At 42.8% G+C, this 23,333-nt stretch overlaps 1 protein-coding gene across 1 annotated transcript in view; it reads right to left on the bottom strand.

Annotated features, from left to right (window-relative positions):
- The window catches only part of TTL (tubulin tyrosine ligase), a 49,626-nt gene that overhangs the window by 9,751 nt on the left and 16,542 nt on the right, over nucleotides 1-23,333 (bottom strand). The window contains 2 exon segments of the mRNA XM_068232221.1: nucleotides 5,841-5,976; nucleotides 22,275-22,516. Coding sequence (XP_068088322.1) covers nucleotides 5,841-5,976; nucleotides 22,275-22,516 — 378 coding nt within the window.

Genomic DNA, 23,333 nt, shown 5'->3' with positions numbered 1-23,333 from the left:
ACATCACAAACAAGGTAGCAGAATGATATACAAAAGTCACAGCATAATAGCAGCATAATGACTAAAGATTCAGACACTGGCTTGTAAAGGGTTCAGTGCTAGTTTAGCATAACCCTGTTACAAATTCTCTATTGGGCTCCTTTTCCATGCTAGCTAGGTAGTACATTGTGTGGTACTATAATGGTTGTCTCCACTTCAGCAGGGCTGTGGAGTCGGTACAAAAATCTTCCGACTCCAACTCCGACTCCTCAGTTTATAAAACCACCGACTCCAACTCCGACTCCGGGTATCCAAAATGGCTCCGACTTCGACTCTGACTCCTTAGTCTAATACTTACCAGGGCTGTGGATTTTGTACAAAATCAGACTCTGGAGTTTATGAAATCACCGACTCCAACTCCGACTCTGGGTACCCAAAATTGCTCCGACTCCACAGCCCTGTGCACTTGCCTACTTTTTAGAGATTTTTTATTAAACATTACATTTTAGCTCCTCCTGCTCAAAAGGTTTGGTTCAGTGAGTTTAGCCCAATAAATACCACTACTGAAATGTCAGGGGGATTAGCTAGAAAAATCCAACACCAAAACACAATCCTTGCGCTCCAACTCTTGGATAAAAAAAAAAACTTCCACAAATCCTTATAGTCTTCTAGGTACATGCACGGTGCTGCTCCCATTTTTAGGGACATGCAGAAATCTAAAAGCGAACTGGTACATCCCCGGGCAGCCACCTTTTACATAAGCCGATGTCACAAATCACAGCAGAACGATAGGATTAATTATGCCTTTCTGTCCATAGCAACACGCACGGCTCTGCTCCGATTTTAGGGACATGCAGAAATCACCCTCAACTAGTATGGATGACTGTTATGGAGAGAGGAGGAGGGCACCCTCAACTAGTATGGATGACGGTTATGGAGATAGGAGGAGGGCACCCTCAACTAGCATGGATGACGGTTATGGAGAGAGGAGGAGGGCAGTCATAGTGGTGGACATCATGAATGTATCCAGATCCTGAAAGATGCTGCAAGTGGCTGACCCAAACTCAGAAAAATCCAACACCAAAACACAATCCTTGCACTCCAACTCTCGGATAAAAACACTTCCACAAATCCTTATAATCTTCTAGGTACATGCACGGTGCTGCTCCCATTTTTAGGGACCTGCAGAAATCTAAAAGTAAACTGGTACATCCCCAGGCAGCCACCTTTTACATAAGCCGATGTCACAAATCACAGCAGAAGGATAGGATTAATTATGCCTTTCTGTCTATGGCAACACAACAGTGTAAAGCCGATGGCAAGTGTGTCAGTGAAAACCTAGTCTTCGGAGGGAAAACCGGCTGGCAGCCAATGGAAATCCAGCTTCCTTGTAACACTGGGAAATCCAGCCAGGAGCTTTGATCCACGCACACTACAGCCTGCACAGCTCATCAGCAATGCACACCTGCTCAGGAACCACACACTCCACACACAAAAAATGGTTTTCGGGAAAACTAATCGTATTTATTGAACTGGTGTAATATTGGATCTTTTAATTGTATGGTGTATGACCACCTTAAATGTGAGACAAGGACCTAACAGTATTTCACTTATTGTAATTATAATTCAAGAGTAGCTGCATGGTTTTATGCTAAGCTCTGTGACAGGGCAAGGGCTCTTACTTGTCAGCATGAGATCAGCCAAGGAGGAAATACTGTGTTTTAAACAATGGGAAAATACTGTTAGGCAGGGAACACACTTCAATTGATTTGGGGGCATCTGTTGCACTACGATCACATTTTTCCAAACACAGCTTTCCATGATTTTCTGTATTGTAGCGAAAAACATATTGTAAATAAGAACGTGTTATGTGGGAAAAAATAAATCTGGCAGATCTTCAAGTGTGGGGAAAGATTTGCACAAACGGAGCGCAAACACATGGAAAAAAGTCAGATTCTGGTGTGGGCCATTGACTTCAATGGAGAGTGAGGTGCACTATTTTTTGCATGCAGCAAAACATACCTGTATCTAACAAGTGGGTCTCCCTGCCTTAATGAGACTTATTTTCAAGGGGCAAAACGCAGGTTTTGGCTTTACTATTTCAGCAAATATGCAGCATGCATTCTGTGTAATGTGTGAGCGTGGGGAGAGGTAGATGTTCAAATAACATACGAAACCATCCATACACTAATGAGGGAAATAGGCATCAACAATTCATCAACGAACATACATATATCAACTACAGCAGCATTCTATAAAGTGAGAAGTTCAAAATGGCAGGAGGTCTTGAAGGAAAGAGGTTGCTGACCTGTCACACAGCCACAAAGCATGGCAGATACGTGGCAGATGTAGTGTAGCCACTATCTTGAGAACACTCATGTAATGTAAATCTCTAAAGTCTAGAATATGTTGCTGTCTCCTACCCAACCATATTAAATATTTAGAAACATAATAAAGCTTTCCTCACAGAGATTGATATATATTTTCTATAAATCGTGTTCCTGAGAGAGGAAGCCAAATAAAAATAACAGTGATAACTAATTTGGTGTACATTACCAATATTCTACTACTTAATTCCAACAGTAAGATATCGGTAAGGTTTACCAATATTTTAATATATCTTAACCTTACCCTACTCTCACACAGAACCCTCCCTTTACCGATGCCTAGCCCTAAGACCTCCCTCGATTGATACCTAGCCCTAAGACCTCCCTCTACCGATGCCTAACCATAAGACCTCCCTCTACCAATGCCTAACCCTAAGACCTCCCTCTACCAATGTCTAACCCTAAGACGTCCCTCTACCAATGCCTAACCTTAAGACCTCCCTCTACCAATGCCTAACCCTAAGACCTCCCTCTACCAATGCCTAACCCTAAGACCTCCCTCTACCAATGCCTAACCCTAAGACCTCCCTCTACCAATGCCTAACCCTAAGACCTCCCTCTACCAATGCCTAACCTGTAACCCCCAGGTGGTGCCTATCACTTAACCTTCGCACCTTACACTTAAAGAGACACTGAAGTGAAAAATATATATGATATAATGAATTGGTTGTGTAGTACAGATAATTACTAGAAGATTAGTAACAAAGAAAATATTCTCATATTTTTATTTTCAGTTATATAGTTTTTTTTTTTTATAACATTGCATCGTTCTCTAATATGTGCAGTTTACTCAACACTCAGCATTCTAAATGTTTTTACAGAGCAGACTGTGAACTATTCACCTGTCCTCTGGCAGAGAAAAAGAAAATCCTTGACTGACAGCTCAGATAACAACCTTCAGAACTCAGAGCTCTTTGTGACTTTGAAAGTGGTAGAGCTGAATGGCTTTTTTGCATAGATAACAACTGGAGTCTCTTAACTCTACCTGTACTGGAAACAACATTATGCTACATCTACACGTTGCCTCTTCCGCATCCCCACGCATACCCGCCGCGTCCCTGCTCGCCCGCGCATCGGATTCGATCCGCCCTCGTCCCTGCTTATCTTCCGCTCGATTCCCTGCCATTGTCCCCTCGTGGGGAACGAGCAGGGAATCGGCAGTGGCGAGATCCGACCTTGATAAGCCAAATCGCCGCCGGATTGCTACGTGTAGACGTAGCTTTAGACTTATGATAAAGACAAAAGAAATACCGAGAGCCCAATATAGTGTAGTATGCAAAACAAGGGGTTGGAAATGAAAAGCATATAATGTATATATTCACAAACGTGGGTTACCGCCTAGGTAACCACTGTATAGGCAGGTAAGGAGATTAGACCTGTCCTCACTCAGGATTAAAAGTCGCTCTCTGTAGATAAGGAAAAATGGGGATCAACCCCTCCACCAGGGGTCGATATTGATAATGTAATAGTGAACAGAGGCGCCAGCAGGATAAAAGGTTCTAAAAGGCTTAAAATCCCTCAGGAGGTGGTGGTGGACTCGCCTCCCCGAAGCAGACAAGATACAGTCAGTTTTATGACAACAGGTTTATTAACCATTTCCCCTCCCCCGGGACGAGTAACTACGTCCCTGCAAACTGCCATAACTCTGTGCAGGGACGTAGGTAGTACATCCCTCCCGCCACGCCCCCCCCCCCCCCCGCGCTCGGTACCGCCGCTCATTACCGCCGATCGCCCGCCGCTAGATCAATGAATGGGAAAACAAATCCTATTCATTGATCTAATTTCCCGTGTGAATGGCTGCAGCCGTCTATACAGACGGCTCGGCCATTCATTCATTCCGTATGCGTAGTGCTTCCGTTTCCGTACAAACAGTACGGAGCTGAAGTCACTACTGAGGACATCTTGTGGCCAAATTGTAATATTACATCCCCCCCCTTTTTTTTCAGTTTATTATCCCTAGTCACCTTTTTTATTATTATTATTATTATTAACCCCTGACCTCCCACACTCCCCTAAAGTTACCATTTTTTTTTTTTATTTTTTTTTTTTTAATTAAAAAAAAAAAATGTTACAAAATTAAAAAAAAAAAATACATAAATAGTTACCTTAGGGACTGAACTTTTTTAATATGTATACAAAAACTGTATACTACAATTACTTTATAAAATTATGGGCCTGTAATTGGGGATAGACGCAAAACTTAAAAAATGCACCTTTATTTCCAAATGACATATTGGCGCCATACATTGTACTAGGGAAAAAGTTTAAACGTTGCAATAAACGATACAAATGGGAAAATAAAATGTGTGGGTTTTACTTACGGTAGCATGTTTCATTTTGAAAATATAATGGTTGAAAACTGAGAAATAATGTTTTTTTTTTCAATTTTTTTCTTATTCTTCTTATTAAAACTGAGTTAGAAGAAAACAATTTTTAGCAAAAAGTACCCCCCAAAGAAAGCCTATACAGTGGCAAAAAAAAACAAGATATAGATTGTTTCGCTGTAATAAGTAGTAATAAAGTTATAGGTGAATGAATGGAAGGAGCGCTGACGGGTGAAAACTGCTCTGGTTTTTTGAGCAGAAAAACCCTTTGAGGTGAAGAGGTTAATATACTCCAAAACAAACAGTGCAACGCGTTTCACGGGTATGTTAATAGGCGCTATTTATGACCTTGAGACTATACTGTGTACTCCTATCTGTTAATTGCCTGAGGAAGCGGGAACATACCCGTGAAACGAGTTGCACTGTTTGTTTTGGAGTATATTAATAAACCTGTTGTCATAAAACTGACGGTATCTTGTCTGCTTCGGGGAGGCGAGTCCACCACCACCACCACCTCCTGAGGGATTTTAAGCTTTTTAGAACCGTTTATTCTGCTGGCGCCTCTGTTCACTCTAACATTAGACTTATGTCTCTGCTCCTAAGGTTTTATTTCACCCCTTCTTAATAACTACCTCTTTAACATTCCCTCTTAGCAAGTGTTAACTTTATGTTTGATTAGTGGGGGCTGGCCAGATCCCGCACAAAGCTAGCCATGCCCACAAGCATTGGCAACATACAGAAAGGTACAGGTGGAGGACAGAGCCAGGCCACATCTCTCCGTAATCAAGCAGCCGCTGGTGCAACAAGAGTTATGTCCAGACAGAGTGTTATGCATTTGTCTCTTCCTCCAGGAAGGCCCGGTCCTGGGATGTATGGATGGTATGAGTGAGGTGAGGAGAGTGTGTGGAGCGCTTCACTGTAACATTCACAGATTTTAGTTGTGTTTTAATCTGGTTTGTAAATTTGACAGATCTTTGCATTGTTCAAATAAGGAGTCTTGTTTCTATCCCAAAGGTTTTTTGATACTAGAGTACATAGATTGTTTAATAAAAAGAAATCTGGCTTCCGTACTTAGCGGTTTTGGGGAGAATTTTAATACGGTGGTATAACACCAATACAGTACAATACGGTTGTGACACCGAAATCTCACCTTATATCAAACTTGCGATGTCCTGGTTCTAGCAGTAGAGGGCTCTCTAGATACTTCTGAATGACATGAACTTGACCTTGATTGTCTATAAAGTCTAGCAGCTGTGTGGCATCAGAGGATATTAGAATCCCTTCACCTGAAAGTCAAAATGGAAAAAAATATTGGAGAATAAGCAGATGGGCTTAAAAATCCAGCTTAACACACTAATTAAACAATAAAATAATAAGTAACTGCACTTAAAGCGGTATGGTCACCATAAAAATCAAATTTCAACAGCAACTGGTCTGAGTGTATTAAGTGATAAAGATGCTAATCCTGCATTCAAAACTTTTTTCTGCTGTTATGGTTTGGAGTTATTACATACTATAGGAGCACTGGCCCTAGTGCCAAAAAGTTGAATGCTGGGAGTTCTTTTTATCTATAATATATTCCTCCTCTTCCATTTATTTCCATGCCTAGCTGATCACTTGTGTTTACAAGCAAGGCTGAGGTGACTCAGTGATTGGATGTGTAAATGAAAAAAAAAGACTCTGGGAGGAGGGCAGCTAATTAATACACAATGAGCAAGAGAAAGGAGGGGGGAAAACAAGAGTCAGGGAGGATATGATGTCAGCATTAGCTTGGCAAGATGGCCACTGCCTAGAAAAGGATTCTCTGCTTTTCCTTTGTAAAATTCACAGGAATCATTACGTGGATAGCACAATACATCTGTTATGTAAGTAGAGGGTAGTTATCTACTTATATATGTGTTTTTTATTTCTAGGTTAGCATGGGTGTCTTTCATCACCTATTTACTGAAATGAATCACGGGTGGCGACATCTGTAGTACTGGCAGATGATCTCTGCAGAATTCAAGGTGAATTATATATATAGCCTTGGCTATATGTTTTATATGGAACTAATAAAGGTTCGCCTTGGATGTGCCAGCTCCTTTTGATTGAACACTGTACAGGAAGCATCATCCCTCTTTTTCCAGCTGATGCTCTCCCCCTAGCGACAATGGGTTTGATCCTTTAGGCCTTGTTCACATTATACATCGCCAATGCTATCGCCAGCACTGAGTGATTTATGGATCTGTGTAGTGATGATGTCAGGAAGTGAACTCTTTGCCCCAGAAATAAATACAATGTATTTATTCATTGAAAGCGCTCGGGAAATCGCTTTTCAAAGCGCTTAGATTTCCCTATCCTTTCTATTGCATTGCAAATGCTCAAAAAATGGGGCAGGAGCCGCGTTTGCGATTGGATAGAAAGCTTATCGCTCATGTGAGAACACTCACATAGAGCAACAGTTTCTGTTGTTGAAATGACTGGAGTCAGTCCCAGGATAACATGTACAGACCATATTTGCCAAACAGAAATATGGAGGCATCCATTGCTGATCTCACATTTACAATGGGAGCTGCCTGACTGTAATAATGATCCTTCAGCTTCATTGCCTGCAATGAGTATGCAGATTAAGAACATCAGACTAAAGGTGCGTACACACGCCGGACTGGAGGCAACGACGGGTCCGTCGTTACCTCCTGCTGGGTGGGCGTGCCAACGACAGTCCGGCGTGTGTACGCACTGTCGGCGGACTGATACGGCTGTTTCTGAGCGATCCGCCGGGCGGATCGCTCTGAAACAGCCGTATCAGTCCGCCGACAGTGCGTACACACGCCGGACTGTCGTTGGCACGCCCACCCAGCGGGAGGTAACGACGGACCCGTCGTTGCTTCCAGTCCGGCGTGTGTACGCACCTTAACCACTTAACGACCGCCCCCAGCCGATGGGCGGCGGCAAAGTCCGGGCCCAAACGACCGCAATACGCCCATCGGCGGGGGCGGCATCAGCGGTGGCTGTGCGGCGATCGCGTCATCAATGACGCGATCGCCGCCGGCAATAGGCTCCGCCCACTCTGCACGGAAACCCGCCGGCCAATTAGCAGCGCCGGCGGGTTTCAAATGCGGCGATCCGGCCAATCAGAGGAGTATAATACACTTTGTTATTGTAACAAAGTGTATTATACTGGCTGCCTCCTCCGCTGATGGTCACTCGTCGTGCGACCATCAGAGAGGACGGCAGCCCTTACTGTGAGCATATCAACACCCGTTTTTACCCACACAGACCACCCGATCGCCCACCCCAGCCCTCAGAACCCCCCCTGCTCACCCCAGCACACCACATTTTGCACCCAAGCACCCCCATAAAACCCATCAATCACTCCCTGTCACTATCTAGGGACGCTATCCCCTAGGTTAGGTCCCTAACTGCCCCCTAGGGTCCCCTGATCACCCCCCCTACCCTCAGATCCCCCCCAGACCCCCCTCCCAGACCACCCCCCTGTATAGTGTATACAGCTATATAGCTGCCTTACCCACTGATCTCCTGTCTATCACCCATCTATCACCTGTCTATCACCCCTTGTCACCACCACCCATCAGCGCAGACCCTAAACTGTCCCTTGGGGGCACCTGATCACCCACCCAGACCCTCAGATTGCCCTCAGACCCCCCCCTCCTGATAACCTCCCCAGTGCATTGTTTACATCTATTCTCCCCTGTAATCCCTCACTGATCTCCTATCGTCACCCCCTGTGTCTGCCACCCACCAGATCAGGACCCAGTCTGCCCCGTGCGGGCACCTAATCAACCCCCCACACCCTTAGATCGCCCTCAGCCCCCCCCCCCCAATCACCTTCCCAGTGCATTGTATTTGATTGTGCTGCAATTGTATTTGATTGTGCTGACATTCAATTTCATTGTGCTGACATTCAATTTCATTGTGCTGTAATTGTATTTGATTGTCCCGTGATTTTTTTGATTGTCCCGTGATTGCCCTTTGATTGGCCTGTGATCGTCTTTGATTGTCCCGTGATCGGCTTTGATTGTCCCGTGATCGGCTTTGATTGTCCCGTGATCGGCTTTGATTGTCCCGTGATCGGCTTTGATTGCCCTGTGATTGCCCTGTGATTGGCCTGTGATCGGCTTTGATTGTGTCGTGATTGGTTTGATTGCCCTGTGATTGGCCTGTGATTGGCCTGTGATTTGCTTTGATTGGCCTGTGATCGGCTTTGATTGTGTCGTGATTGGTTTGATTGCCCTGTGATTGACTTTGATTGTCCCGGGAATTGAGTGCCCTGTGATTGGCCTGCGATTGCCCTGTGATTGCCTTTGATTGTCCTGTGATTGTTTCTGATTGCCTCCGATTCCCCACTCGCCACCACCCCCCTGTCACTATCCAAGTGATCTAAAAACAGTGAAAACTGTCACTTTTTTAGTATCACTAGTGTTAGCAGTTAGGCCAGTTAGCTAGGCCCCTTTGTAAGTGTCAGTTAGTGCTCAGCCCACTGCACCACAGTCACTAATTAGCGTCATCACTGTCGCTAATCAACATTGGTACTATATAGTATCTGTAAGTGATCATTACTGATCGCAGTCAGATCTATTAGGGTCACTAGGATCCACAAAAAAAAACGCAGTGTTTGCCCGATCAGGCCTGATCGTTCGCCTGCACTTGCGTTCAGCCCGCCCCACCGCAGTGACAGAATTTTTTTTCTGATCACTGCAAAAAACACTGTACAATAGCTGTGGCACTGTAAACCTCAGTTTTGATTTATTTTTTTTATCAAAACTCAGTGAGCACAGCTTTCTACCTCTCAAATACTCCCTTTTGCTAGGTAGGTGCTCTTTTTTCTGCGTAGTCTCAGAGGAATACCCCCTAAATTTAGCAGCCCACCATGGCAAGAAAGGGGTATTCCGATGATGAGGTTCTCAGGTACATGGCCCAGTCGGATGAGGACGATTGGGACGCCTCATTCGACGAATCTTCCGGGTCAGAGTTTGAACCTGAATTGAGCAGTGGCTCACTGACCGATAGTGATGACGAGGTTGAGGTCCCGGCTAAAGCCAGGCGTACCACACCCCATGTTGTTGGACCGCAGGTGGCGCAGGATCAGCCTCAAGGGCAGCAGAGTGGTGTTCGTGCTGGTCTGAGATTTCATAGTGGGGCAGGCACCAGCAGCACAACATCTCCTGGACCTAGCACCAGTACTTCCGTAGACCCTGGTGAAGTGGCGAGCACCAGCATGGAAGTTGAAACTGGTTCGGTGGCACGTGCAGTAAGATCCCAGTCGCAGCCACCAAGAAGACGGGCCCGTACTACCCCTAATTTACCAGAGGTGCTGGCAAACCCAAATTGGCAATCCCCTGATTCCGCCGCACCCGTACTTCCCCCTTTCACCGCCCAGTCTGGAGTCCAGGTGGAGACAGATAATCTAGGATCGGCCCTAGACTTTTTCTATCTGTTCTTCACCCAGGATCTCTTGGACTTAATTGTGGCAGAGACCAACCGTAAGGCCACACAATATATAACCGCCAATCCAGAAAAGTACCTTGCCCAGCCTTTTCGGTGGAAACCAGTCCAAGTTTCCGAAATGAAAATTTTTTTGGGCCTTCTCCTTCACACGGGACTAGTAAAGCAGAATGTGTTGCGGTCTTATTGGTCTACGGACCCAGCACATCATGTTCCCCTGTACTCTGCTGCCATGTCCAGGACACGATTTGAGAACATCCTGAGCTTCCTGCACTTCAATGACAACGAAACCTGTCATCGAAGTGACCACCCTGCTTTTGACCGGCTCCACAAAATTCGACCCCTCATAGACCACCTGTCATCCAGATTTGCAGATGCTTATACCCCTGACCAGGACATCTGCGTAGACGAGTCCCTCATACGCTTTACCGGGCGCCTTCGCATCAAACAGTACATCCCAAACAAGCGCGCCCGGTATGGGGTGAAACTGTATAAGCTCTGTGAAAGGGCCACAGGCTATACATCTTATTTTAGGGTCTATGAGGGAAAAGACTCAAAATTGGAGCCGGTCGGATGCCCTGACTACCTGGGGAGCAGTGGAAAGGTTGTGTGGGACTTGGTGTCACCCTTGTTCCAGAAGGGGTACCATCTTTTTGTGGACAATTATTACACAAGTGTGGCCCTCTTTCAGCACTTAAAAATAGAAAAAATCCGATGCTGTGGCACCGTGCGGCCTAGTCGCCGGGGCTTCCCCCAACGGCTCATTACCACCAAACTTCAACGGGGGCAGAGGGCCGCCTTGTGTGCTGACGACCTGCTCGCGGTGAAATGGAAGGACAAGAGGGAGGTTTACTTCCTGTCCACCATTCACGCAGACACGACAGTTGAAATTCAACGGCGAACTAAGGTCATTGAAAAACCCCTTGTCGTCCACGAGTATAATACTAACATGGGAGGGGTGGACTTCAATGACCAGAGGTTAGCGCACTATTTAGTTGCTCGAAAAACAAGACGCTGGTATAAAAAAGTGTCTTTTTACCTCATTCAATTGGCAATTTACAACAGCTTTGTTCTCTACAGTAAGGCTGGGAGAACTGGCTCGTTTATTCAATTTAATAAACAGATCGTGATGGAACTCCTGTATCCAGGAGGTGCCGTGGCCCAACCCCAAGATGCAACTAGCCGGCTACATGGAAGGCATTACGCCTATCCAATTCCGACTACCCCAGGTCAACGAATCCGAAGAAAACGCTGTCGTGTCTGCAGCAGGGCTGGAATAAGGCGTGACACCACTGTTTATTGTCCCACCTGTCCTGACCAGCCTGGCCTATGCCTAGGGGAGTGTTTTGAGAGGTACCACGAGCAGGTACACTATTAGAGAATAGGGAACTCCACACACAGCGGTAGGCACACAAGGGTCTCTCAGTGCTATTTCACACTGCTGCGATGCGTTAGGGCAAAATGCCTAGCAAAAGTCACACTTTGCGGTCCCCCCCTACGCCGGAAGTGCTTGACTTAACGCTAGTGCATGCCTACGTTACTGCGTGGCTTCTGTGGCAATATCGATCGGCGCGGAAGTCATGTTAGTCTATGGCGACGCAGTTCATTACTAGGCCGAATGCTACTCTTGTGGTATTGCCTGAAGGTCTGTTTTGGACGATACGGTGCGGCGGGCTCGACCCACCGGATATGTCAATATGCAGTGTGAAACCAAACATCGGGTTTCCAGAGACCCTAATACACAGGGCTGCCAGAAACCTCTCCTTTCACTTGGGACAAATTGCGGAATGTATTTCGCCACAACTCTGTGCGATTTGCACTTCGCACATTGTTCCATGGGGGAGGAGAGGTTTGTCCTCGGGAGGTAAGTTAAAAAAAAACAAAAAACAGGTAAGCAAAGAAGTTAATGTTTGGTTTGCAATGTTAAGTTTTTTATTAAAAAAGTTCAAAGGTTATTAATGTTAATGAAGTAATTGCTTTGCTGCTTGCTTGTTTTTTGGGTTTTTTTTTCTCTTTTTCCATCCAATAACCTTCCAGGTGGACCGAGCGAACGACTAACCAGCTGCAGTACTGATGGTGCATCCTGACAGAACGTTGCGCGTCTGTCAGCTTACACACAAGTCGGTGCATGCAGCGCTGCAGGACGAGATTTCTCCTCCGCAGTCAAAAAGATACGTTTGCCGAGGCATATGGGCCGAGGAGTGGTGTTGGGGATTCATATGCTTTGGCAAACACTTTGTATCAAAAAAGAACTCTGGCAATGATTTGTTCATCCACATCGATCGGTGTGAATGGATAAATCAGGTTTGCCAGGGCATACGAGCTGGTGGGTTTGGATTTTTGGGGCGGCAGCTCCTATGTCCTGGCAGACGCCTTCCCCTCCTTTTTGTATTGTTTTGTCTTTTTTTCTATCCAGACCGACCAATCAGCTGCAGCACTGATGGTGCATCCTGACAGAACATTGCGCGTCTGTCAGCTTACACACAAGTCGGTGCATGTAGCGCTGCAGGACGAGATTTCTCCTCCGCAGTCAAAAAGATACGTTTGCCGAGGCATATGGGCCGAGGAGTGGTGTTGGGGATTCATATGCTTTGGCAAACACTTTGTATCAAAAAAGAACTCTGGCAATGATTTGTTCATCCACATCGATCAGTGTGAATGGATAAATCAGGTTTGCCAGGGCATACGAGCTGGTGGGTTTGGATTTTTGGGGCGGCAGCTCCTATGTCCTGGCAGACGCCTTCCTCCTCTTTTTTTTTTTTCAAAATTTTTTGGCATCCACATTGATTGATTGTTTGACGTTCATTTTTCCTTTCAGCCCACAGTGCATTACCCTTATGCCCAATATAAGGAGTATAGCAGAAACTCCTAATACTGGCCATACATGTAATGATTGCAGAGACCCTAAAATGCCAGGACAGACCCCACGAATGATGCCATTTTGGAAAGAGGACACCCCAAAGTATTCCGTGAGGTGCATGGTGAGTTCATAGAATGTTTTATTTTTTTGTCACAAGTTAGCAGAAATTGTGGTTTTGTGTTTTTGTTTTTTTTTTCACAAAATGTCATTTTCCGCTAACTTGTGACAAAAAATAAAATTTTCTATGAACTCACCATGGCCCTCATGGAATACCTTAGCGTGTATTCTTTCCAAAATGGGGTCATTTGTGGGGTTTGTTAACTGTCCTGGCAAGTGGGCGGGGTGCTAAATTTTGAGCACCCCTGTAAAGCCTAAAGGTACTCATTGGACTCTGGGCCCCTTAGCGCAGTTAGGGTGCAAAAAAGTGCCACACATGTGGTATCACCGTACTCGGGAGAAGTAGTATAATGTGTTTTGGGGTGTATTTTTACACATACCTATGCTGGGTGGGAGAAATACCTCTGTAAATGACAATCTTTTGATTTTTTTACACACAATTGTCCATTTACAGAGTTATTTCTCCCACCCAGCATGGGTATGTGTAAAAATACACCCCAAAACACATTATACTACTTCTCCCGAGTACGGCAATACCACATGTGTGGCACTTTTTTGCACCCTAATTGCGCTAAAGGGCCCAAAGTCCAATGAGTACCTTTAGGATTTCACAGGTCATTTTGCGGAATTTGATTTCCAGACTACTCCTCACGGTTTAGGGCCCCTAAAATGCCAGGGCAGTATAGGAACCCCACAAATGACCCCATTTTAGAAAGAAGACACCCCAAGGTATTCAGTTAGGAGTATGGGGAATTCATAGAAGATTTTATTTTTTTGTCACAAGTTAGCAGAAATTGATTTTAATTGTTTTTTTCCACAAAGTGTCATGTTCCGCTAACTTGTGACAAAAAATAAAATCTTCTATGAACTCACCATACTCCTAACGGAATACCTTGGGGTGTCTTCTTTCTAAAATGGGGTCATTTGTGGGGTTCCTATACTGCCCTGGCATTCTAGGGGCCCTAAACCGTGAGGAGTAGTCTTGAAACCAAATGTCGCAAAATGACCTGTGAAATCCTAAAGGTACTCATTGGACTTTGGGCCCTTTAGCGCAGTTAGGGTGCAAAAAAGTGCCACACATGTGGTATTGCCGTACTCGGGAGAAGTAGTATAATGTGTTTTGTGGTGTATTTTTACACATACCCATGCTGGGTGGGAGAAATACCTCTGTAAATGACAATCTTTTGATTTTTTTACACACGATTGTCCATTTACAGAGTTATTTCTCCCACCCAGCATGGGTATGTGTAAAAATACACCCCAAAACACATTATACTACTTCTCCCGAGTACGGCAATACCACATGTGTGGCACTTTTTTGCACCCTAATTGCGCTAAAGGGCCCAAAGTCCAATGAGTACCTTTAGGATTTCACAGGTCATTTTGCGGAATTTGATTTCCAGACTACTCCTCACGGTTTAGGGCCCCTAAAATGCCAGGGCAGTATAGGAACCCCACAAATGACCCCATTTTAGAAAGAAGACACCCCAAGGTATTCAGTTAGGAGTATGGGGAATTCATAGAAGATTTTATTTTTTTGTCACAAGTTAGCAGAAATTGATTTTAATTGTTTTTTTCCACAAAGTGTCATGTTCCGCTAACTTGTGACAAAAAATAAAATCTTCTATGAACTCACCATACTCCTAACGGAATACCTTGGGGTGTCTTCTTTCTAAAATGGGGTCATTTGTGGGGTTCCTATACTGCCCTGGCATTCTAGGGGCCCTAAACCGTGAGGAGTAGTCTTGAAACCAAATGTCGCAAAATGACCTGTGAAATCCTAAAGGTACTCATTGGACTTTGGGCCCTTTAGCGCAGTTAGGGTGCAAAAAAGTGCCACACATGTGGTATTGCCGTACTCGGGAGAAGTAGTATAATGTGTTTTGTGGTGTATTTTTACACATACCCATGCTGGGTGGGAGAAATACCTCTGTAAATGACAATCTTTTGATTTTTTTACACACGATTGTCCATTTACAGAGTTATTTCTCCCACCCAGCATGGGTATGTGTAAAAATACACCCCAAAACACATTATACTACTTCTCCCGAGTACGGCAATACCACATGTGTGGCACTTTTTTGCACCCTAATTGCGCTAAAGGGCCCAAAGTCCAATGAGTACCTTTAGGATTTCACAGGTCATTTTGCGGAATTTGATTTCCAGACTACTCCTCACGGTTTAGGGCCCCTAAAATGCCAGGGCAGTATAGGAACCCCACAAATGACCCCATTTTAGAAAGAAGACACCCCAAGGTATTCAGTTAGGAGTATGGGGAATTCATAGAAGATTTTATATTTTTGTCACAAGTTAGCAGAAATTGATTTTAATTGTTTTTTTCCACAAAGTGTCATGTTCCGCTAACTTGTGACAAAAAATAAAATCTTCTATGAACTCACCATACTCCTAACGGAATACCTTGGGGTGTCTTCTTTCTAAAATGGGGTCATTTGTGGGGTTCCTATACTGCCCTGGCATTTTAGGGGCCCTAAACCGTGAGGAGTAGTCTGAAAATCAAATTCCGCAAAATGACCTGTGAAATCCTAAAGGTACTCATTGGACTTTGGGCCCTTTACCGCAGTTAGGGTGCAAAAAAGTGCCACACATGTGGTATTGCCGTACTCGGGAGAAGTAGTATAATGTGTTTTGGGGTGTATTTTTACACATACCCATGCTGGGTGGGAGAAATAACTCTGTAAATGGACAATCGTGTGTAAAAAAATCAAAAGATTGTCATTTACAGAGGTATTTCTCCCACCCAGCATGGGTATGTGTAAAAATACACCCCAAAACACATTATACTACTTCTCCCGAGTACGGCAATACCACATGTGTGGCACTTTTTTGCACCCTAACTGCGCTAAAGGGCCCAAAGTCCAATGAGTACCTTTAGGATTTCACAGGTCATTTTGCGGAATTTGATTTCCAGACTACTCCTCACGGTTTAGGGCCCCTAAAATGCCAGGGCAGTATAGGAACCCCACAAATGACCCCATTTTAGAAAGAAGACACCCCAAGGTATTCAGTTAGGAGTATGGGGAATTCATAGAAGATTTTATTTTTTTGTCACAAGTTAGCGGAAATTGATTTTAATTGTTTTTTTCCACAAAGTGTCATGTTCCGCTAACTTGTGACAAAAAATAAAATCTTCTATGAACTCACCATACTCCTAACGGAATACCTTGGGGTGTCTTCTTTCTAAAATGGGGTCATTTGTGGGGTTCCTATACTGCCCTGGCATTTTAGGGGCCCTAAACCGTGAGGAGTAGTCTTGAAACCAAATGTCGCAAAATGACCTGTGAAATCCTAAAGGTACTCATTGGACTTTGGGCCCCTTAGCGCAGTTAGGGTGCAAAAAAGTGCCACACATGTGGTATCGCCGTACTCGGGAGAAGTAGTATAATGTGTTTTGTGGTGTATTTTTACACATACCCATGCTGGGTGGGAGAAATAACTCTGTAAATGGACAATTGTGTGTAAAAAAAATTAAAAAATTGTCATTTACAGAGATATTTCTCCCACCCAGCATGGGTATGTGTAAAAATACACCCCAAAACACATTATACTACTTCTCCTGAGTACGGCAATACCACATGTGTGGCACTTTTTTGCAGCCTAACTGCGCTAAGGGGTCCAAAGTCCAATGAGCACCTTTAGGCTTTACAGGGGTGCTTACAATTTAGCACCCCCAAAATGTCAGGACAGTTAACACACCCCACAAATGACCCCATTTTGAAAAGTAGACCCTTCAAGGTATTCAGAGAGGGGCATGGTGAGTCCGTGGCAGATTTCATTTTTTTTTGTCGCAAGTTAGAAGAAATGGAAACTTTTTTTTTTTATTTTTTTGTCACAAAATGTCATTTTCCACTTACTTGTGACAAAAAATAATATCTTCTATGAACTCACTATGCCTCTCAGTGAATACTTTGGGATGTCTTCTTTCCAAAATGGGGTCATTTGGGGGGTATTTATACTATCCTGGAATTCTAGCCCCTCATGAAACATGACAGGGGGTCAGAAAAGTCATAGATGCTTGAAAATGGGAAAATTCACTTTTTGCACCATAGTTTGTAAACGCTATAACTTTTACCCAAACCAATAAATATACACTGAATGGGTTTTTTTTTATCCAAAACATGTTTGTCCACATTTTTCGCGCTGTATGTATACAGAAATTTTACTTTATTTGAAAAATGTCAGCACAGAAAGTGAAAAAAATCATTTTTTTGCCAAAATTCATGTCTTTTTTGATGAATATAATAAAAAGTAAAAATCGCAGGAGCAATCAAATAGCAGCAAAAGAAAGCTTTATTAGTGACAAGAAAAGGAGGTAAAATTCATTTAGGTGGTAGGTTGTATGAGCGAGCAATAAACCGTGAAAGCTGCAGTGGTCTGAATGGAGAAAAAGGCTCTGGTCCTTAAGGGGCGAAAAGACTGTGGTCCTGAAGTGGTTAAGGCTCCCTGCAAATCTGTTTTGCGATTTCAATTTGCAATTCCAATTTTCCCTGAATACAATCAACAGAAAAACGGAGGAAAAACGCAGCACACAGTAACAATTAAAATCGGAATCGCATGCAGTGTGCAGGGAGCCTAAAGGCTGGTGCACACCAAGAGCACTTCTGAGCGCTTTTTAAAATGCTTGCACTTCAAAAAGCGCTTGGCTAATGTATTTGAATGGGATGGAGCACAACAGAGCGATGTGCTTTTTTCTCAAACACAAACACGGGTCCTGCAGCATTTTTGTTGATTTCTGAGGCGATTCAGCCTCAATGTTAATTATAGGAAAGTGGAAAATCGCTCTGAAAAGCGCCAGATCAGAGCGATTTTCCAAGCGGTTTTGTTACAGAAGTTGTTCAGTTACAGCTCTACTGTAACAAAACAAACAAAAAAAACCCACTAAAACGCTCCCAAAATTGCTAAGCATGCTTAGAAAATTGCTAGGCACATGCCTAGAATCGCTTTAAAAAAAAAATACAAAAATAAATAAAATAAAAAATAAATAAATAAATCGCTGAGCGGTTGCTTTACCCTAGCGCTTTTTGGTGTGCACTGGCCCTGAGTCAGAACACCTTGTCTGCATATTAATTTTTAGCCAGTGAGCATGAAAATGTTAAAGGCAAAGGACTGAAATATTTTAGGGTGAAAGCAGCCCTCATAATTTCTTCACAGCAGCTTTCCATTAAACAGTTTACAAACTTTGCATAATGGCTCAGAATCTTAATATGATTCAAATTCATGATGCCTTTCGGTATAGAGTGTATTTTAGTCTGAAAATTTTCTACATTCGTAATTAAAAAGGGACTATAAATAATACACAAGGCAGAAGATAATCACATCCATATTTAAACGAATGAATCTGCTATTCATTAATCTGTGACATATTAGAAACGTCCTGTCATCACAAGTTTTTGTATTTGTAGATATAGAACTAAAAAGAAGAAGGAGTACATGAGAATGTCACTCAAGTGCTTCTAACAGTGATCTCAGAATCAAATGTTTGCTTTCCACTTCTGTAAGTGGGGTTGATTCTACTGCTAACGCAGCCGAACAGCCTACATAACCCGTTACGAATTTTAATAAATTAGCACAACTTACTGGTGCCTCCCTAGCACACCAGTGGCAAGGTAACGTGTTTCTCGTAGCAGCGGCCGATGCTTTCTCTTGCAGCTCGGTAGTGAGGTATCGCTACCGCTGCTAGTGAAGTATTGCGGAAGCGATACGTCACTACCGCACAGCAAGAAAAAGCATCAGGCATTGCTAAGTGTACGGAGGTATCAGACAGTAAGGACCCCTGCACACTGCAATTCTGATTAGCAATTCCCATTTGCGAATTCTGATTTTCCCCGGATGCTATCAAAATAAGAAGAAAAATGCAGCATGCAGTACCGATTAAAAATCGCAAATCAGAATCGCATGTAAAACGCGTCAAATCGGAAATGCATGTAGTGTTCAAGAGGCCTAAGCAAACCTGCACATCGGATTTGCGATACAGATTTTCCCCGGATGCTATCAAAAGAAAAAACAGCAGAAAAAAAATACAAACGCAGCATGCAGTAACGATTAAAGGGACTCGGAGCAGTGCAGAAACTATGGAAAGATGCATATCATTTTAAAGCTCTCTTTCTCCTCTTTCCAATGATATATAAACCGCCGCCCTACGACTTTTAGTTTTCGCTGTTTTCGCAAATGAAATTGCCGCAACCGCAACTTCTATCGCGAAAATAGAGAAAACTAAAAGGCGTAGGGCAACGATTTAGGAGTCGCCAGAAAAAGGAGAAAGAGAGCTTTAAAATGATATCCATCTTTCCATAGTTATATTGTATTACCCAGGGCGACTTTTTCTCAAAGTCAGCAGCTCCATTCAGCAGAAAAAGTCGCCCTGGGTAATACAATATAACTATGGAAAGATGGATATCATTTTAAAGCTCTCTTTCTCCTCTTTCTGGCGACCCCTAAATCGTCGCCCTACGCCTTTTAGTTTTCTCTATTTTCGCGATCGAAGTCGCGGCCGCGGCAATTTCGATCGCGGAAATAGCGAAAACTAAAAGGCGTAGGGCGGCGGTTTATATATCATTGGAAAGAGGAGAAAGAGAGCTTTAAAATGATATCCATCTTTCCATAGTTTTTGCACTGCTCGGAGTCCCTTTAAGGCATCTTGCACACTACATGCGATTCCGAATTTTTATACGTCCGATTTTGGATTTCGATTAAAAATCTTAGCAGCACATTTTTTAATTGGAATCCAAAATCGGATCAGATAACAAAAAAAAAAAAGAATAAAAAAAAAAAAAATAGGAATCGCATGTAGTGTGCAAGAGGCCTAAGTCGTGCTAATTTATAAGCATGCGTAACAGGTTTACTCGCATTGTTTCCCTGCGTTAGTAGTAGTGAATCAACCCCAATGTCCGTCAACAAACCCTTCCAGTCCCTGGAGCTGTGGTTGATGCTGTAGGTCTCTTATGTTGGCCAAACACTATCAAACATTTGGCTGTATTTTATCGTTGATATAAACATAAAATCAGATACAAATCTAGTGAAAAAAAAAAAAAAAAAAAGGATTGATTGATGATTGGTTATTTTATTAACTAAACAGTGATCCAACACATCCATTCCTTATTTTGGTGCAAGCGCCAAGAGAGCAGGTGGCAGCAGTATGTAAAAGCTGCCCTGTTAAAATAAATCCCTCACTATCAGCACATGCAACAGAAGTTATAACAAAATAGTGTGGGGAAAAATGCCTAAAAACTGCCATGGCAGTTTTCTGCCTTTGCAAAGACGGTTTAGAGATTGTGTCGTTAGTAAATGGAATCATAATAATGTGGCATGAGGGGTACCATGCTTCTACCTGTGCCATTGAGCCCTGCCTTTATCTGCGTTAAAACTGGCATTCGTATGCAAATTTTCAGACACAATTTTGTACCGTAAGTAATGAAAGTTAATGGGAATTCACATGTAATGTGCAAATTTATGCTGCACAAAGTAAAAATTTTTCGCACATGCGAAAACCTAAATTTTAGCAGATGAGCAATTCACCACTGACTTTCATTAAATGTGCAGTGAATGCATTTTCGCACATTTGCAAAATGCATGTGAATTTTAATAAGTGTGAGCCCTGCCTGAACCAATGGCATTGCTTAGGCGGTTTCTTGACCTTCATTCTACACGGAGGTGATAAAGTTGGCCAATCATTACCCAAACGAAAATTGAAGGCGTGTACCATGTTTAGCTTTTCCTAGTTGAAAGACTTCAATGATAAATATGTAAAAAGCAGTATATGCTGTGTATTTTTGGAATATATGATCTGGGTTCTCAACACATGGAACACTCAGTTCTACACTTGAGCTTTAATTATACTAAATTTTGACAATAAACAAAAAATAATAAATTATATGTATACAAATGTAAACAAATATCCTTAGCCAATTTGTCAAATATATAACATTGCATTCTTTCCTTCTTTCATTAATTTTTATCTTTTGATTTTCTTTTAGGTCATAGACTCAAAATTACTGCTGAAATGATTAATAATCAGTTTTTGTATAACCAGTTTTTGTATCTTGCTTAAAGTGTAATGATGTGAAATTGTTCTCATTTATTCCCACGCTGAGAATGACCTAACCAATAGCTGAAATATTTTAGCAAGCAGGTTAGCTAATACTTGGCAGAGGTCTCCAAGTATTACTCATAGGTTAGAAAGAGAAACTGAAAGCAGATTACATTCCAGAAATTATTTCTGATGATGTAATTTGCAATGACATACGCGTATGTTAATTAGCAAGAGGAGTTCGTTTCATCTTCTGTTTAACTCTATAAAGATAGAGGTAACAACAAGACAGAACTCTATGCTGTTGCTCTGCTACGTTATACGCTCTTAGGAACTGGTATGTATTTCATGCAATATATTTTGGTGGACATTATAATATGTTAGCAGATATCTTAGCAATACAATAGGCATCTTAATCATATACTTTTTATATGTAATTTTTGCATATTCTCTGTACATTATCACAAGAATACATTATATTTAGTGATAATTCTCTTGTCTGCGTGTTCTAATTATTTCAATCTGGGATATACTGAAACAAATCTATATGCAAGCTTTCAGTGGCTTAACACCCATTGATATTAACAGCTGGAAGCTGTAACGCTAAATTATAAGTTGCACTTCTTATCTGTTAGTAATCCTTTATAAAGTATAGGAGCTGGCATTTTTGGCGCCATTTAAAGCATAAAAGTAAGGTTTTGAATAATTTATACATGATTATAGAGTGCTCCTAGTAAAGCGTGTCAGGGGAATTCGAGATGATATAACCCACAAATGGGGTATCCTTGGCAATCACTGTTAACTAGGTACACACGGTACAGTTTTCCATCAGAGTCATTTCCGACTGGTTGCAATTGATTTTCGGTACATAACGCAAAACTGATGGCAAAATCAATTTGAAACAATTTGGATGTCTACAACTGTTGCAATTTCTTATCAGATCACCAGTCGGTCTGATGGAAAATTGTACCGTGTGTATGAGGCTTTAGCCATAAAGAGGTACCTGCTGTAATAAAGTACTATATTAGACTGTAAACTCATAAGTGTCATCTAGTAATCCCTCAGTTATCCCGTGTCAACTAACAAAAGGAAACACACAAAACATTTTTCTGGGTGACCTTTGGCGCCTGAAGAAGACTTGGCAATCCACACATTCCCTTTTCCACTCTCCCGTCTCTCATTAAATGATTCCAGGAAGTCTTCACGTTCATCGGTGCGCGCGCTGTTGATTAAGTCTTGAAGGCCTTTCCTTGCTGATCCCAGTGGAGACTTCTCAGACTTCTCCCGTGTTGGATAAATCACATAGGATTCTGGGAACCACGTGCATTGGCCAGACACCTCAGGGCTGGTTTTCAGCAGCCTAGGAAAGAGTCCAATATAATTCCTCTAATGCAAGAACTAGAAACTAAAGAAGGCGATCAATCAAACATATCATAATAGTGGTACAACAATGGTGCACTAGATTTCAGCACAGCGACTTTGGCCACTGTATGTTTAATGCACACTGATTTCAGCACTGTATTATAGCTGCTCGTAACTGCAATCAAAAACATAACCCTAAGCCTGATACGTACATGCAATTTTGATTGGCTGATGCCTAGCCAATTTTACCTCCTCCACATAGCATGAGGCAACCAGATTTTGAATTCTATAAACAGATGGTGTAGGTGAGCTTTCATACTAAATAGAAGTGGTAAAATTGGCCAATAAAAATTGATGAGTGAACCAGACTTAAAGGGACTCCGAGCAGTGCAGAAACTATGGAAAGATGCATATCATTTGAAAGCTCTCTTTCTCCTCTTTCCAAAGATATATAAAACGCCACCCTACGCCTTTTAGTTTTCGCTATTTTCACGATTGAAATTGCCACGGCCGCGATTTCAATTGCGAAAATAGAGAAAACTAAAAGGCGTAGGGCGACGATTTAGGGCTCGTCAGAAAGAGGAGAAAGAGAGCTTTAAAATGATATCCATCTTTCCATAGTTACATTGTATTACACAGGGCGACTTTTTCCTAAAGTCAGCAGCTCCATTCTGCTGAATGGAGCTGCTGACACTGGGGAAAGTGTCGTCCTGTGCAATACAAGTAACTATGGAAAGATGGATATCATTTTAAAGCTCTCTTTTGCCTCTTTCTGGCGACACCTAAATGGTCACCCTACGCCTTTTTGTTTTCTC

This window comes from Hyperolius riggenbachi, chromosome 4, assembly GCF_040937935.1.
Source record: "Hyperolius riggenbachi isolate aHypRig1 chromosome 4, aHypRig1.pri, whole genome shotgun sequence".
Classification (NCBI taxonomy): Eukaryota; Metazoa; Chordata; class Amphibia; order Anura; family Hyperoliidae; genus Hyperolius; species Hyperolius riggenbachi.
Note: the sequence above shows the minus strand (reverse complement) of the source record. Positions and strands in the feature narration are given on the sequence as shown.